At 45.6% G+C, this 16,738-nt stretch overlaps 1 protein-coding gene across 2 annotated transcripts in view; it reads left to right on the plus strand.

The window, feature by feature from the left end:
- Positions 1 to 16,738, plus strand: part of FLT3 (fms related receptor tyrosine kinase 3) — an 842,728-nt gene that overhangs the window by 493,461 nt on the left and 332,529 nt on the right. For both annotated transcript variants that reach the window (XM_069639890.1, XM_069639891.1), the window contains exon 11: positions 9,879 to 9,993. In XM_069639890.1, the coding sequence (XP_069495991.1) occupies positions 9,879 to 9,993 (115 nt within the window). The remainder of the gene's footprint in view (positions 1 to 9,878; positions 9,994 to 16,738) is intronic.

Genomic DNA, 16,738 nt, shown 5'->3' on the forward strand with positions numbered 1-16,738 from the left:
GAAGAAGCAGCATCAGGTAGGTGATGTCTTGTCTTTCAGGGCACCCCAACTCTGAGAGGGACCCTTGAGGTTCTATTTATTTCAGTGAAACTTCCAAGGTGGGGCTACAACTGGAGGCAACCCTGAGGTTCCCTGAGGAGGGGCTAAGCCCCGGTACAAACCTGAGAATCTCAGAGCATGAGTTAAGCCTGGGCCCGGTTCCGAAAGCCAGGGGTGCATGTCGGGATCCTCATAAGGTGGGTAAAGATGGAGCTATGCTTAGGAGAAGCACAGTGGTGACAATGTGGTTCAGTAAATTCTTCTTCTTTGGAGGTGGTTAACTGATGAAGCCCAGGCCTCATAGAGCAGAGAATGTCACAGACCTCTAAATGGCAGAAAGGACGTCAAAGAGGTTGGTAAGTACTGCCAATTACAGCTTGTCTCTGTGATGTAGGAGTACCCAGGGCCCTTTGGTGTGATGGAGGGTTATGGATATCAACCTTGTGCCTTCAGAGAAAGTGATCTTTGTGCGCAGCTTACAATGGTCTGCGCCAACACATACACCTTTCCCTCCAACACTAAGCCTTTCAGGCTCTTCTTCACTGAGCCCCAGGTCTCTGCCACAAAGGGGCCCTCTTGCCAGTGAGGCCTCCACCTGCTCATGGCTAGTTTCTCATACACTGTAGCCACCAATTAGGGAAGGCTTTTCTCAAAGTTTTAGTGGTGAGGGAGGACTTTAAAGACATCATGAGGGAGATATCCCTGCTTGTCGTCTCCAGCACCAGGACCCATTCCTGCACCTACAAACCTGACAACACCTATGGTAATGGCCCCTATGGCCCTGGTAGTGCCTGTTGTAATGGCAGTTACCTCACCAATAACTATCATCTGTGGGCCTATTTCGCTTGCCTACTGCCTTCGACTATGCCTTTTCCTCTGGGCCTCTTCTAGCACACCCCTCCCCCCTAGTCACATTGGCCCCCTGCCTGTGGATCCTGATGGGGAAGATGATGCAGAGGGAGCACTCTCAAATCCATCAGCACGCGCCTTTCTTGAGAGGGTATTTAGATAGTTGGATTTTCAGGACCTGCCAGCCCATTAACTGCTCTCCACAGAACTAGGTCCACATAAATATCCTGAAAATAAAATTCAGGCTACTATCTTCAACACTCTCAAAGTGTTCCTGCTGGGCAGCCATTTGGTTCTGATTTGTACCACCATGGCCCTGTTCTACTTGAACAAGCAGGTTCTTCCACGTCACCTCAGCTAGTGGTGCTTGCAGCGGAATTGTGGGAATGGAACAGCACATGCATTTGACACTTTACTTTCCAGAGGTAGGCACTCACTTAGCAAGCTGGAGATGATGACTAACGAGTGGCAGCTTCACACGCTGGTGACCTGGGACAGTTTCAGCCTGTGGGGGTTTCCTTCAGTTGGGTCATTTGCTTAGGTGCACAATGCTTCTGGTGACTGCTTCTACCTCTTTATCCAGACATTGGCACTGTATCACAGAGGGATAGAAGGATTCTGTATCTATCCCCCAATCTCTAAGCTTTTAGACCTGGTCCTTGAGAGTGTAATGTTAGGTCAATTAATGCTTTCGGAGGACAACATGGAGGTGAGCATGGCTGCGAGGCTCAGTATAAATGTAAATGGTCTTGCTTCTGACAGAGGTGTTTCTAACAGGGTGTAATTCCCCTCTGTTGTGGTTTGGATGAGGTTTCATCTTGTAATGGGCTCATTCACATCTTGCAATTGATACATGTAGAAAATATCTGCTGTCCTTGGGTGGGGCGGCCGAAAGAAATGTGTTGATGTTGCTTTCTTTCTCTCCAACCCTCTAATAAAGACACACTTGGAGGCTCTTCAACATCTGTCATCCTGTATCAGCGCCCCTCACCCTTAATTGAACCTGTAGGAATTGCCCACTGAGAAGCGTGTGGAAGCTCTGACCTTTTTTATGAATGAATACAATGATGTGGGTTATTCCATCTCAGAAAGGGTGGCTTGGCTTTCTAATCAGACCAGCCTTTAATAGGTTCCTTGCCAAATGCATACCATACACCTGTGCCTTGCTGCATCCGTCTCCTGATCTGCACCTCCTGATTTCCAGTGGCACAGAGCATGCTTGACAGATGCTGTGACAGCCAAATCACTGCAATGCAGAGGCTCCATTTAAATATGTACCTCTGGCTTAAAACCACATAATTATGAGAGTTTAAATATAAGACGTACCTGCTTTTAAGGTATAGTGGCTAGTATTTCTTATAATTAGTAAAGCCACATCTGGCTGATACATGTGTCAAGGCTGTGTGTCAAGGCCAGCTGTGAACAGGATGGGTGTATTCCCAGCAGGCTGACTGTCTCTCCTGTACTCAACTGGATTCTAGCGATGGGTACTGACTCTTGTTGATCCTTTGTGAGGTTGAGTAATACCTCCCTTCTGCAAGACATCCTTTTAGTAGGAGGTGTCCTGGGAAAGAAAAATCAAACCTAAATAAAAGGACTTACCTCAGCAGGGTGTTACATACCAAATGGCCTTTGGTGTTTTGGGCCTTAGAAGGGACAGAGTTGGTGCATTGAGGGTGAGCAAAGCACAAGTGGGGAAGGGTTCCACATTCGTGTTCCTCTCTATACCTCACCTTCCTTCCTGTCTCCTGCAATTCCTTTAGCACAAAGCACTTATGATGCAAGAAGGCATGATGTCAGATGGCTGCATGCGGCCTCGGGTCCTGCCCTGACCCTAGCCATCCCTGATAACTACTCCATTATCAGATGCGATAGGGATACTAAGCAAACTATGGGGGGGTGGATTAGCATTTATATTCAAGAGTTTGCTTAATCTTAGAGCTGCCAACACCCTACAGCTGCCATCAGCTGAACTACTATCTATTAAACTACCGATTTCACCTAATCACACCGCCTCAGTGCATCTCATATACAGGCCACCCGGCCCTACCTCCACATTTGTAGAGGACATCTCATCCATCCTAGCCTCTAGCACCAAGCCTAAATTTCAAATCATCATACTTGGCGACCTCAACTTGGGATACCAGGACACAAATGTTTCCAAAGCCAATGACGTAGCCAGTGTTCTGGCTGACTTCGTCCTCCCCCAACATGTTAATGAACCCACCCATATCAAGGGTCGCACCCTTGACTGGGTCTCAGACATGAATTGTGCACTAAAGGTAACCTCTGTGACACCATGTGCGTGGTCTGACCACCATAAAATAATAGTTTCCATTGATTCCAGCCAACCCACTGACAAACCCAACCTTGCCCTGCCTACTTATACACGAAACAAGAAGGATATTACGGTTGAGAAACTACTCCCCCTTATCCTGCCGCTACTGAACTCAGCCTCCTCCACTTGCTCAAACCCTACTGCCCTAGTTGATACCTACAACCGTGCCATGTTAAAAGCTCTCAACACCATTGCCCCACTCAAACTGCGCAAACAGAAACCTTGCAACCATCTTAATTCATGGTTCACCCCTCACTTAAGTGAACTGCGCAAAGCAAAAAGAAAAGCTGAGTCACATTGGAAAAGCTCACCTACACTAGTCAATAGAAATAACCTTACAACCACCTCCCTCACGTACAAAGAAGCTATCCTAGCGGCCAAAAAAGAAGTGTACCACGTTAGGATCACACAAGCTCAATCTAACACCAAGGAACTCTTTAAGACCCTTAAGGAACTAGAGTCCCCAGTCGCCCCATTGGATACATGCACCCCAGACGCTAAATGGTGCTCCAATATACAAAAAGCATTACTAGACAAAATTGCCCTGCTCCAAGCCAAAATTAATATTAAAAAAAGCCACCTCTCTGACTCAGCGGGCAACCCCCAGTCTTACAATACCCCTGTTCTGAAGCACTTATTCAAACCTTTCAGCTTCTCACCCCTTACCATCAAGGAAGTTGAAAACATCATCTCGAAGCTTAAGCCTTCCAACTGCCAAAGTTAACGCCTGCCCTGCGCCGGTCGTAAAGGAAGCGGCTCATGACCTCGCCCAATTCATTAGTTCCTGTATCAATTCATCATTCAAATCGGGCACAGTACCCGACAACCTGAAGGATGCGTGGGTCATCCCCCTAATTAAAAAACCTAACCTTGACCCTAGAAATCCCTCCAACTACAGGCCCATCACCACGGTGCCTTACCTACTCAAAATTCTGGATCGTGCCGCCTATCTCCAAATCCAGGATCACCTTGATACTAACAACCTATTAGGGCTTAGACAATCTGGCTTCCGTCCAAGACACACTACGGAGACAGACCTGATCGACTTGAAAACCCAAATTGAGGAGCTGAAAGATAAGGGCAAACAAGCTCTCTTGCTCCTCCTTGACCTCTCTGCTGCATTCGGTTTGGTCGATCACCAAATCCTCTGCCATCACCTTAAGATAGACGCTCACTTCTCTGACGCAGCTACCTCTGGGATCAGCACCTTCCTGACAAATAGATCCATGAGGGTCTTCCCTCCCTTAGCCGCGGTTGCCCCAGCACATGTCCCTTGCGGAGTCCCACAAGGCTCTTGTGTATCACCCACGTTGTACAACGTGTTTACTAAACCGCTCTTTGATATTCTTGACTATCTGGGTGTCTCCTTCACAAATTATGCGGACGACTCCCAGATACTCATCCCTAGCACTGGATACTATGTAACTGATGTCAACTCACTCATCTCAGTCTACTCGGTCATCCAGGCCTGGATGGCACACCATGGGCTCTGCCTTAATGATGAGAAAACTGAGTTACTCATCCTAGGCTCTCAGTCCAAACTCACGAAACTTGACCCCAAATAAAACTCCTTCATTATTGATGGAAACGTTATTAAAGTCACCAACGTCACGAAAACACTTGGAATTTACCTAGACTCCACTCTCTCTCTCAATAGACAAACCAACTCAGTAGTCTCAGCATCATCGTACACGTGTAAACTCATCACAGTTTGTCGCCCCTTCTTAACAACGGACAACTGCCTGATCCTAGCCAGAACTCTCATCATGTCCAAAATTGACTATTGCAACGCCCTTTACTTAGTGACTAGTCAAAGAAACCTTGATAAACTCCAGGTCACCCAGAACAATGCCATTAGGGCTGCTCTCAACATCCCCAGGCGCTCCCACATCTCCTCTACCAGGCGAAACCTACACTGGCTACCCATTACACGTCGCATCTCCCTCAAAGCACTTGTTCTAACCTACAAGGCACAAAATAATGCTGCACCTGCTTACCTGTCCATGCGGTTCACACAACACACAGCATCCAGACCCCTGAGATCTGCACAGGCGCACACACTAACCATTCCCAGTTTCAAGCTTCAGACAGCTAGAGGCTCGAGTTTCCCAGTCCTGGCTGCTAAGCTTTGGAGCTCCCTACCCAATGATCTTAGGAATGTGCCAGCCATCCAATCCTTCAAAAACAGAACTAAACGCTGGCTGAACGAACAGGATGTACTGGCCTCCGCTCTGTAACTCATGCAACGGTCACCCACAAACAGGTGACTTACTGTATATACTGTATATTTGACCATTCTGCCATTCCGTGTAATATTTCTGATTCATGTTCTTATTCTTGATCTAAATATGTCTATACAATGTAATCTGTACCTATCTATGTAACTCTTATCTGTAACTACCTTTTCCAAACATGCGCCCTGATGCCCTTGGGCAGGGTTCACAATACAAATAAACAAATACAAATACAAATACAAATACAAATACCATTTGCCACAAGGACAGGGATTGGACTCCTCAAAAGCAGGCTTCCATTTGTCCAATCACCTCTGGACTATTGCAAATAAAGGAGGGGCTCTCCCCTTCTTTTTGATTCATCTGTGAACTTCAACATTTCAAAAAGAATTTGTTTGGAACCTTTTGGGACAGCATTCCTTTCCAATGTCCTCCAGTTTTGAGGTGAAAACAGGTGTCCCAAGGCAGGGGCAAGTTAAGCTCCCTAACCATGCCCAGGGCACACCGGTATGCAGGACCTCATTGGAAGTGAAGTACTCCTGTGGGTATTTGCCAGCCTACCTTGTGTTTGGTAGAGCGAGAACAAGGGCCTGCCTTGTCTCAGAATGTGTGGAATGGTAGTCACAGCAATATGAGAGCCAGATGAGCCAGGATTCCTGTGTTCAAGCCATCAAACAGCTTTGAGCCATGTTTTAAGCACCACTCGACACGTTCCAACCACCAGGACCCTGCGGGACTATTTAGGTGCTCTTCCAAAGCTTCAAGCTGCTCGCACAGCACCAAGGCTCTGATTCATGGAATTATTTGTGTGTAAAACAGGGATTTGCCTGCAAATCCCCATTTGTCAAACAGGGCTTTGCGTGCAGAAAGGCACACAAATCCTTGCTTTACACACAAATGATTCCATGAATAAGGGCCCAAGCAGCTTGGTTAGACGCTGTTGAAATGCCAAGAACAGCAAAAAGGTATTATTGACTCATTACGCCACCCCCCAATGCAACTTTATGGCCTAGAGACTGGCATGTCCTTTTTTACCTTTTTTTATCCCTTTTGCTTGCAAACGACATATCCTTTTATGAACATTGGGGTTATTGACTGCTTTTCACCATAGTTTATTTACTCACAGTTCATCTTTCTATCTCTTGCATATTCAGTGTTCTTTCCACAGGGGTGGGTGTTTGGTAGTGCCGTATTATTTAGCTATTTTTGCATATGATGTGTTTAAATAAAGTATATATATATTCATAGAAACTTGATTGGACATTCCTTTATTTTGGACTGTTGTACTTTGCTTTTTGGGTTGCTACTGTTTCACATTCATACCATCCCTAAGAGAATAGCCTGCCCTCGGCTGACATTACCACAACATGTGAAATAGGTATATCTCTTAACTGGGCCTCCATCACCCTGATGATTGGGATCACTCTTGTTTTGTAAATGTGTGAGGGCTAGGCATAACAATTCCATTTGGGTGGCACAATGGATTGTGGCTCTTCCGAGAGACTCTTTTCTAGGTGAGCTCTTCCCTGGTCAGTTGGTGTCCAAAGCATCTTTGTTTTGCTCTATATCATACTACATCTTGGAGAGTTACACGTGGAAGGAATTAGCTCCTTCTAAGGGTCTCCCGGCCTCTGAAATAAGTACCACAATGGCTTCAGCAGACTTTCAGCGGCATGTTTCTTGGGAGGTCTCTGTTTTTGCAAGCACTATTCTATGGCTGCCACCTCCTGGCTGTGGCCTGATTTGGCCAGCAGTTCTGCAGGATCTTTAGGGCTAGATCTGGATAGGACCTCCACCCCCTCTTGGTGCATTGCTTGGTGGTCTCCGAGGAGTGTGGAGGAATGGGGAATGTGATGTATTAGTAAGAAAAACATACTCCTAATCCATAACTTCCCATTCAGCAATACACCATCCCAGCTTTGCCTCCAAATATTAGAATTCAATTAATTGTGGCCTAAGCAGATGGAACAGGAATGGTAGGGTGAGGATTGGGGTGGGGTCTGGAGGGATGTGGTGACATGTGTACTTGTATGCAGCCAAGCTGTCAATTGATGTTATGTTTTTCTTCTTCTTCTTAATTATCGGATGCGTGGTCGGACCCACGCAGGCGCTTCCCCATCCTAAAAGATGATGTGCACCAAATCCACCAATCAATACTTAGCTCACATAAACTCACAACTCCTCCCACCGCCCCGTCTGCCTCACAAAATCCAACATCACACTGCTCCTCTCATCCCGTCACCTCCCAGCAAAGCCTTCCCACTCAGCTCAGCCACACCCAGCGCAGACAACCGAACCCTCATCAATTCTCTCTCCTCAACATGTCTCTCACAACTAAGCAGAAAATGTCCCACAGTCTCAGGCACCCCACACACCGCACAGTCCCTCGACTCACGCTTCCCCACTCGAAACAGACAGTCATTCAGCCCTACATGCCCTATCCTCAACCGATTCAGCATCACCTCCTCCCCCCTCCTCCATTCCAGACTCCCCGCATCCACCTTCACCAACACTTTCCCACAAACACCAAACATCCACCTGCCCTTCACCCCACTCACCCACCTCTCCTGCCACTCATCCATGACCCATCTCACCACCACAGCCTTCACCTCATCCACACTCAAAGGCAACCTCACATCAACCGCTCCCCTTCTCATACCCTCACCCGCCGCCAGATCCACCAACTCATTACCCAAAATGCCACTGTGACTGGGCACCCACGCCAACTCCAAATCCATTCCCCCACGCACACACTGATCATTCTTCCTCCTGATGTCCAAAATCACATCCTTCCTATCACCATCCCCTGCCATAAACGCCTGCAACCCACTCAATGAATCCGAGAACACCACCACCTTCTCATACCCCAACTCGCACACCCTATCAGTCGCCAATGCAATCGCCACCAACTCAGCCGTACAAATAGACACATCATTCGTCAGCCGCTCCACTTTTATTTCTCTTGCTGAAAGAAATGGTTCTGCTCCCGCCCCCCCAAGGACGGATTTCCTGAGAGTATGTAGGAAAGGGGACTGTGGACTAGGAGTACAGTAGTCACTAGGAGAGTAACTTTTACTTTCTCCCAGTAACTCCAGGTAGATTTGGAAAAACATGTGATACAATGTAAAACATGAGTCCTGCTACATGTAGCATCACACCCACATATGCCTTTATTTAACCTACCAGCTAAAACCTGAATATGTATTTCATTCTATAATACGTATGCAGTGTTTGTTGCTATGGATGACAATTAGTTGCCATAGGAGGTTCGGGTGCAGAGTAAAACCAATGTCAGGCTTCAACTATTGATTCTCCACCAAGTGTATCATACTTTTAGAATGATTCCTAAATGTAAACTGCAAATAACAACGGTGTCAAAATTAAAAATGGCATCCCCTTATAACAGTACAGATGCCTCAACCCAACCCCCCCCACCCAGAAGAATGTGGTCATAATACATTGTGAAAGGGCAGCAGCAGCAGCATGTGGCATAACAACTCGGTTTCACGGTTATTTTCGTGACCAACAATGTTTGTTTTATTTGCTGTGGATACCAGTAATGATTGTACTTCGGAATAGAATGGGGGTGGGGGCGGTCATGAACAAGTTAATAGGGGTGTGATCGGCTACCTCCTCTGTGTATTTCTCAATTCTATAGAGAAAATACAATGGAAACCACAAAGAGGCCACGTTAGAGCAAACAGACCGCGCAGTGACCCGGTGCGGTGTGGCGGCCTCAGCATTGGCATTGTGGTGGATGGATGGTTGCTAAAGTGAATGTTGTGGCTCATGTTTTCAGCATGGCCAGCAGAAGTATAGCTGAGTAAACGCTCGTTTTCAGCTTTTCCCTGCATGCAAGCATGAAAGCTGGTGTTCAGTCGCTTTCAATTGTGTGGGCATTTTTTTGCCATGCTCTGCATTTTAAAAAGAATGATCCTTTGACCCTGTGGTTTTTGTCTTGCTCTAGGCATGCTGTTTATCGCTGGGGCTCTGCGACTTTTTTTTTTTATGTCTGTCATATATTGGGTATAGTGATGTAAAGGATATTTCCTATACATTGCCTCATTCATATTTTCAGAACTTGGCTTTTCTATTGGGTAACAGAACTTTCATGGAAGGATTTGCATGGCACTATTATTGACATATTTTGGAATGGCCCTGAATGACCCATAAACCAGTAGCAGAGGCAGCTATTGGTGCAGGGGGTTAGGGAGGAGAGGGGGGGCGATTAAAAGGGCACTACCAGGCAGCCGGGGACAACAAGGCGGGTGGGGGATGCTATAAACCTGATATGCTCCGATTGTATACAGTACGTTATGATCTGTGTACTCCAGAAATAAAGTATCAATGCAGGCGTTATACCAGTGTACATTCCATGTAGGCACAAGCATGCTAACGTTTAATTCATATTCTTGTAGCGAGACCCGAAGTAAGAATGATAAAGCAAGAGGGAAAAGAAACGCTCTTGTGTGTATCTGAAGGATACCCTGCATCGACTTGGTTTTGGAAGAAATGCGCTGAAGGCATGTCCAAGTAAGTCCCCCATTTTGGTTAGATTTAAGTCGGGGGTTTCGTTCATGAAATGCAATATTTCCAAAATCCTCACAGAAGCAACATTTGAAGGTGTTGTCCACTGCAACAGAGGTTTGTCTGCAACAAGTCAATGCATGTAACCCAGTAGCTACAGGGTGGGCTGGAAGGTGTGTGGTTGTAATAGGACAACACAGTGGTTTTTATACTTGCTGTAAATTGGTTTTCTCCACCCACAAAATATTGAAGCTAGGGCAAAACTTGATGCCTAAATGCGATGTACCTGGACCAAGGCAGTGCATGTAAACAGCGCAAAATACTGACCCATGCCAGGGAGGAAAGAATGGGGGTCATTAACATACTTTGGATTTTAAACAATATTTTAATTGAAAACATTATTTTAACTGACCGTTAAACATGATGCTTCTCTCTGATATCATTTGTAATTTGACATGCCATATGGGACATCATCCTCAAATCACTGGGGGGTTGGGGGGGTTGGGGGGGGGCAGGATAGGCTTACTTAGCTAGACTCATTCTGTGGCATTTATTTTCTTCTGAGAATTTAATAGGCAGTTCAAGCAGAGTGGTTGACTTCTTTGCTAAGTAATGTGACATAAACCATAGATTTTTTTTAATTCTGATTTGATTTCTTTCATTTGTATTGAATATTTTCGATTTCACTGCAATATATTTTGATGGTTATGAAACACATCTAATATATGTCATGTTAACAAATTATTTAATTGATATTGTTTACTTTTCCTATGAAATATAGTACCAGTTATATATTCCATTGTAGTTATATTTTCCTTTTACTTTGTAGCATCAATTTTCTATAGTCTAAAATTAGTATTTTAAAACATACGTTTGTCTGCTAGTGCTGTAGGCTTGTATACATCAGCAGGTGATCCTATCATGAAGTCAAAGACACATTCCACAAGCAGTGCTCATGAATGGAAGGCAGTCCCTTTGTGTTGTCTTCGCCATGAACCATTGTTTAAATAGGTGAGAATCCACATGTACGAGAAAATGCAGGGGCCCAAGAGGCGAGGCACAGCGGGTCCACTATATGGGGCCTAATGTGCTGGAATATAGCCGCTAAGCAAGCACATTTTGGTCTTTATATGACTCTTCACAGAATGATCTAGTCTATAAATAACCATGGATGTGTAAACCAGCGGGTGCATTTTAGTCAGTGTCCGAAATGCGTAGGCCTATTGCTGCCCTTTGCTAAAGATGAAGTACCTAGGGGGTGGTACTTTTACTGAGATTAAATATCAGTAAAATCAGACAAACAAGATTAAGGGCCTCATTACGAGTTTGGCCTGAGCCATGGAGCTAATAGCTCCATGGCTGCTGTCAAACCAGGCTCCTTTACTGGGTTCCTGCAATGAAGAATAACCGGATTATTCCAACATTGGAGGACCCGGCCATTCCTCCTTGCAGGAACCATTCCCCATTCCCAAGGGCTCAATGGGAATGGGGATGGAGGTAACAACGGGCACATATGAACCTCCTTCTTCCCCTCGTGGGACCCGGAAAGCACACCTGGTAGGCGTGCGATTCGGATCCCGCGATGGGAAGCTTGGAATCAGCCCTGTCAGAACCGCACGGGTCGTAATGAGGCCCCAAATGTCTTTTCTTGACTAGCACAACAATTTGAATGAGCAATAAAGGAAATTCATTTTACTTATTAACATCTTCGAGGGATTAGGGTGTGCGGCTCACACCGATGGCTTATTAGCCTAGGCCTCTCTTTTTCGTATGAACTGTTTCGGCGGCTGCATACTGGTTTTTAGTTTGCACTTAGCCGTTAAGCAGGTGAACTTTTTCTATATATTTCAAACATATGGAATCATCCATGAACTTTCACAGTGAAAGAACTTTTGCCTACACATGCAGAGTTGCTGACAAGTGTCTCTTAGTTGCTAAGACATTTACTTTTTCAGTGTAGCGGATCCCTGCACAGAGATGTCCCTTGGCCTAATCTCCCATTACATAGAAAATCTAATCTCTTTCACAAATCCCTTTGCTTTTTTATGGGAATCTTTGCAGTGGGGATGCCTGTCCCACGCTAGTGCTTTAACACTAACAAAATATATTCAGCTATTTTATTTTTAACTCCAATTCAATTCCAAGCCCTTGTTTGGAGATGTAAATATCCATCGGCACCATGGTACATGCAATAAGGCAACATCAGCGATGGAGTCCTCTTGCGAGAAGGGAACACCTGACTTAAGCCCTAAGCCCAAGTCCAAAACACCATCTGACCTAGTCCTACTCAAGACCTATAGAATTCCCGCAGATAGATGACTACAGCAAAAGCTTCCATCTCCCAACAAGCCATGAACTAAGCCAATAACGAAATCAAGACTCTCTTCATGGTAAACAGTGCATCATCTTCGTCCCTCAACTTTCCATACCACATTTCTTTGGGAAACCCGCTACCATCAACAATTTCTTCATTGACAAGTTCAGTTCAGCAAGAATGTCTGTCCATCCCACCACGCAAATCAATGACACAGACTACAGCAAGCGCACCCGGGAAGACTTGACAAAGACCCTAGCCTTCCAACAAAGCAACATCCTGCTCAGATGACATCCTGCCAGTGTCCATCCTCAAGACAATCCCCAAGGAAGCCTTCCACTCAGTACTGGCAACCATCAGCGCAATGACTGAAGGCACATTCCCCAACACGATACAAAATGGTCATGCCCTTCCCCTGCTCAGGAAACCGCTTACGAATCCTGATGACTCCAGCAACTACAGCCCCATTACACATATTCCTTTTCTAGTCAAGATCCATGAAAGAACCATAGCTGCCAAGATTCCGGCCACCTCATTGCCACAGCCTACTACATAGTATTCCAGGAAGTGACTGACATTTCAGTTTCCTTTCTTATTCTGTCCACTGTTAGGTACGCGGCACATCAGCAAAGCCTAGTATTAGTGCATCAACAGGCAGTTTTACATAGACAATCACAGTATCGTTGTGTCTCTTTCTATTGTTTAGAAACCGAAGGTCACCTCTTCTTCTACATCTTGAGGAATGTGAAATACGTTGCAAGATATAGTTGTACAGACTACCTAAAACATGCCTGTACTCCCTATGATGCACAGCACTCTTTCTTCATGGAAGTAGGTTTTTGCTCTATGGCTATACCGAAATTGAAAACAAAGTGGGTCATTCCGAGTTGGGCGGTAAGGGATACCGGGCACCGGTAAGGAGACCAGTGCCGGTAATCACTTACCGCCCAATTCCGAGGTCCCTTACGGGTCCCGCTAAGGGACCAGGGCGCAAATAACGGGTCTGCTATTCGTGGGCCCGTTATTAGCGCCGTCCCCATTCCCATTGAGCCCTATGGGGACTTACTGGGTCCTCGAGGGTCGGAATGACCTGGTAAGTCCCCATTCAGCCACACCCGACCCGGACCCTGTATGGAATGCAGCCATGGAGCTAATAGCACCATGGCTACCGCCCAACTCGGAATGACACCCAAAGTCTCCAGCGCGCAAGAAAGGCACACTACACAGAGTAGCCACGCGATGGTGCTATAATTGTTTGTGAATCTATCCAACACGACACTAACGTAACACAAATTGAGAACTCTACAGAAAGGACTAATGTTTTTACCCAGCTATGGTACCAGCATATTTAATACCAAGGTTGAGCTGCATACATTAATTCGCAAACTGAAACTAAATGTGTTTTTTTGTAGAACTTCTGCCACAAGACGAACCAGCTGTGAGTGACAACAAGTGCATAGAATTCAAACCCAAAAGTACATAAATTCCTCCCATCAATGTCCCTTCTATCAACATTTCCTGAAAAATTGCATTGGCAGACCTGAAGAAAATACACTTTGGTAAATCCAAACATAATATAATCTCAAAAGAGGAGAACTTTCACAGATCCGAACACATATACTCGGATGAGTCTATCACTCAGGGGAGTCCACTTATGAATTTCACGGGGGGTGCCCAAATATAGAGAAGTAACATTACTCGCAGTTATATGACCGCAATTGCACGTAGTCGCCAACTTGGTGCAAAGGGGTGGCGCAGAATAGTGGAGACATTGGCTAGCATGTACTGCATATACTAAAGTCAAGTAAGAAGGATATTTAAGCCTTCCAGTTGCATTCCAGTAAGCCATCACTGCCCTACTGATTACTCCCCTAACTCCCCCCTCCTACTGCCCCCTCACCAAGCCCAGGAGGCCGAGTAGATATTGTGCTTTCCTTTGGCCCATTATATTGATCTTTCTCCCCAACTCACCAGAGGTGTAGCCATGATTCTGTAACAAGTGGGGCCTGGAGCTAATGTAGTAGTGCCCACACCAAGAAGAGCCCGGAGAAGGAAGGTCACTTGTTCTGCCCCAGCCAAATGCACAGGAGTGACAGAGTAGTGAGGGAGGGCAAACCAATCAAGTGGGGGTTGTCCACTTGAGAAAGGTTTTTAAATAATAGGTTAAAATAGTGAATTTACTAGTACACTTTCTGTGATACATTAGGTAAAATGTCATAGTAAGAAAACATGCTCTTACTGGCTAGCAGTAAGATAGCTCAGCAGGATGAGCGCATGCTGTTGTATTCCGAGTGCAATTCACAGGTTCAAATCCTGGCAGGGCAAATTTAGACTTTCATACTTCAAAGTTACCTCCCTGATCTCTACCCCCCTCTATGGACCTTGTACTAGTATGTTGCTTTTGCACCTTGTTACCGCTCTCTTACTCTGTACTGTACTGTTTTCTCTGCTCACCAAGTTGTACCAGTGCGGTGATACTTATGGGTTTTGGCACTGTCAGTAAATGCAATAAATAAATAAAGCTCATTAAATTAGTGCAAACTTCGGCTGGTTGATACATTTTATGCAAATATGTTCTCTGAACAGCGCTTTGGCGAAAGCGCTATATAAATAGCATATCATTACATAAATCCCCCCATATAAGAACACTTATGTTTCACTCATGTTATACTCCCCAATGTAAGAATATTTATATTGCCTTAGACCTTAACACCAGTAAAATAAAAATCCAAGTCAACATAAGGAAACATGCCCTCCCCATGTAAGAACACTCATCATGTTGCCTTTGACCTTAATGCAAGTACAACATTCCATGCCACAGTAAGACCCAGCCAGGCCAGCCCCCATGGGCGTAATTTTAGGGGGGTACGGGGGTGTTTGTCCCCCCCAACTTTCATGGCACACTATTTTGTCCCCAATCCATTTGAATGGGCCACCTTTTCTTCAGATGTAATGTCCCCACCAACAATTTCAGCAAAGTTTCTCCACTGCCAGCCCCACTACAGTATTCCCCACCACCCCCACTCCAACCCCACCATCACATAAAAACACTCAAGTTGGCTTTCCTTTGGCCAAAAACGGTAGTAAAACATGCCATGCTCTTGTCAAAAAATGTCCATGCTCCAATGCCCTTCCCCAGACACACAGCTACACAGGTATGGACACATTCAGACACATGCACCCACAGAGCTGATCTGTCATTCTCACAGCACCCAGGACATTTAGACTGTGTGCTCATGAACATGCAGAGTCACACCCATGCACACCATTCACACTGCATTAATTTATAGGTGTACACTTACAAACACATACTAGCATACAACCTTTTTAAAAAAGCATAATGCTGATAATTGGCAGCATGGGCCATGTAAAAGCTGAGCCAGCAGTTAAGTCTTCAGCTGCAACCTCTGGGGGCGGGGGGACTACTGATATCCCCCCATGGCAGGCTTTTGTCCTCTGCCTTCAATTCAATGCCTGTTTTGTCACCTCGGAGAGCAGTGTATTTGCTTAAGTAAATACACCACTCCGAGGTAAGAATGTGACAGGTTCTTGCTGGCCAAGTAAGGCTGGGTGTGACAGCAGACACTCCCAGTGGCATGTACCGGGCGGGCTGAGAGGGAGACAAATGTTTTCTCTCTGTCCCGGCTCAGTCCCAAACTCATTCTCCTGGCGGGTGCCCGGGCCCCGGAGCACCTGCGTACTCGGCTCCCCTGCTATCACTACATGCCCAGCAGACAAGGGCGGGGCATTAGTAATCCTCAAAACCAGATATGTTATAACTGAATGTGATCAACAATTGAACGACCAAAAAATCTATGCAGCTTTAGAACACGACTCCAACACTGAGATCTGCTCTGATCTGGACATCATATTTTTAACCGCTTTAGAAATGGAATGGATTTCAACCAAGCCCAAATCATTCCTATCCAGTCAACATCCAAAAGTACCACACTTTTATTTGATTCTAAAAATTCACAAGAACATGCAAAATCCTTCAGGATGGCCCATTGTTGCAGCTACTGAAAGTATTTTACAACCATTAGGCACATGGCTGACTGACCACGAGCGACAATCCAATCAGGACCTAACAATACCTAACAGGGCTGACACATACAACAGGCACAACTAACAACAAAACCCACTACCCAGCATCCCCTCCTACCAGACAGGACAACATAACCTCATGTGTAAAGCGCCAACCCAACGCAACCTTGCATCCACTATTCAACAATTACCTCACGCTTACAAGATAGCCATCTTCAAACCATCCTCACCATATAAGCTTCCCGATAGCCAAAACGAGTCCACTAGTGTCACACTAAGAAACCTGCACCTAAGCTAGTAAGTAGAAGATAGAATCCACTAGACTAACATGTTCGAAAACCCAGGTAGAATCTCTGGAGATGGAGTTACATCTCACACGACTAACCCGACACA

The sequence above is a fragment of the Ambystoma mexicanum genome, chromosome 7q (genome assembly GCF_040938575.1).
Source record: "Ambystoma mexicanum isolate Mex_15411 chromosome 7q, UKY_AmexF1_1, whole genome shotgun sequence".
Taxonomy (NCBI): domain Eukaryota; kingdom Metazoa; phylum Chordata; class Amphibia; order Caudata; family Ambystomatidae; genus Ambystoma; species Ambystoma mexicanum.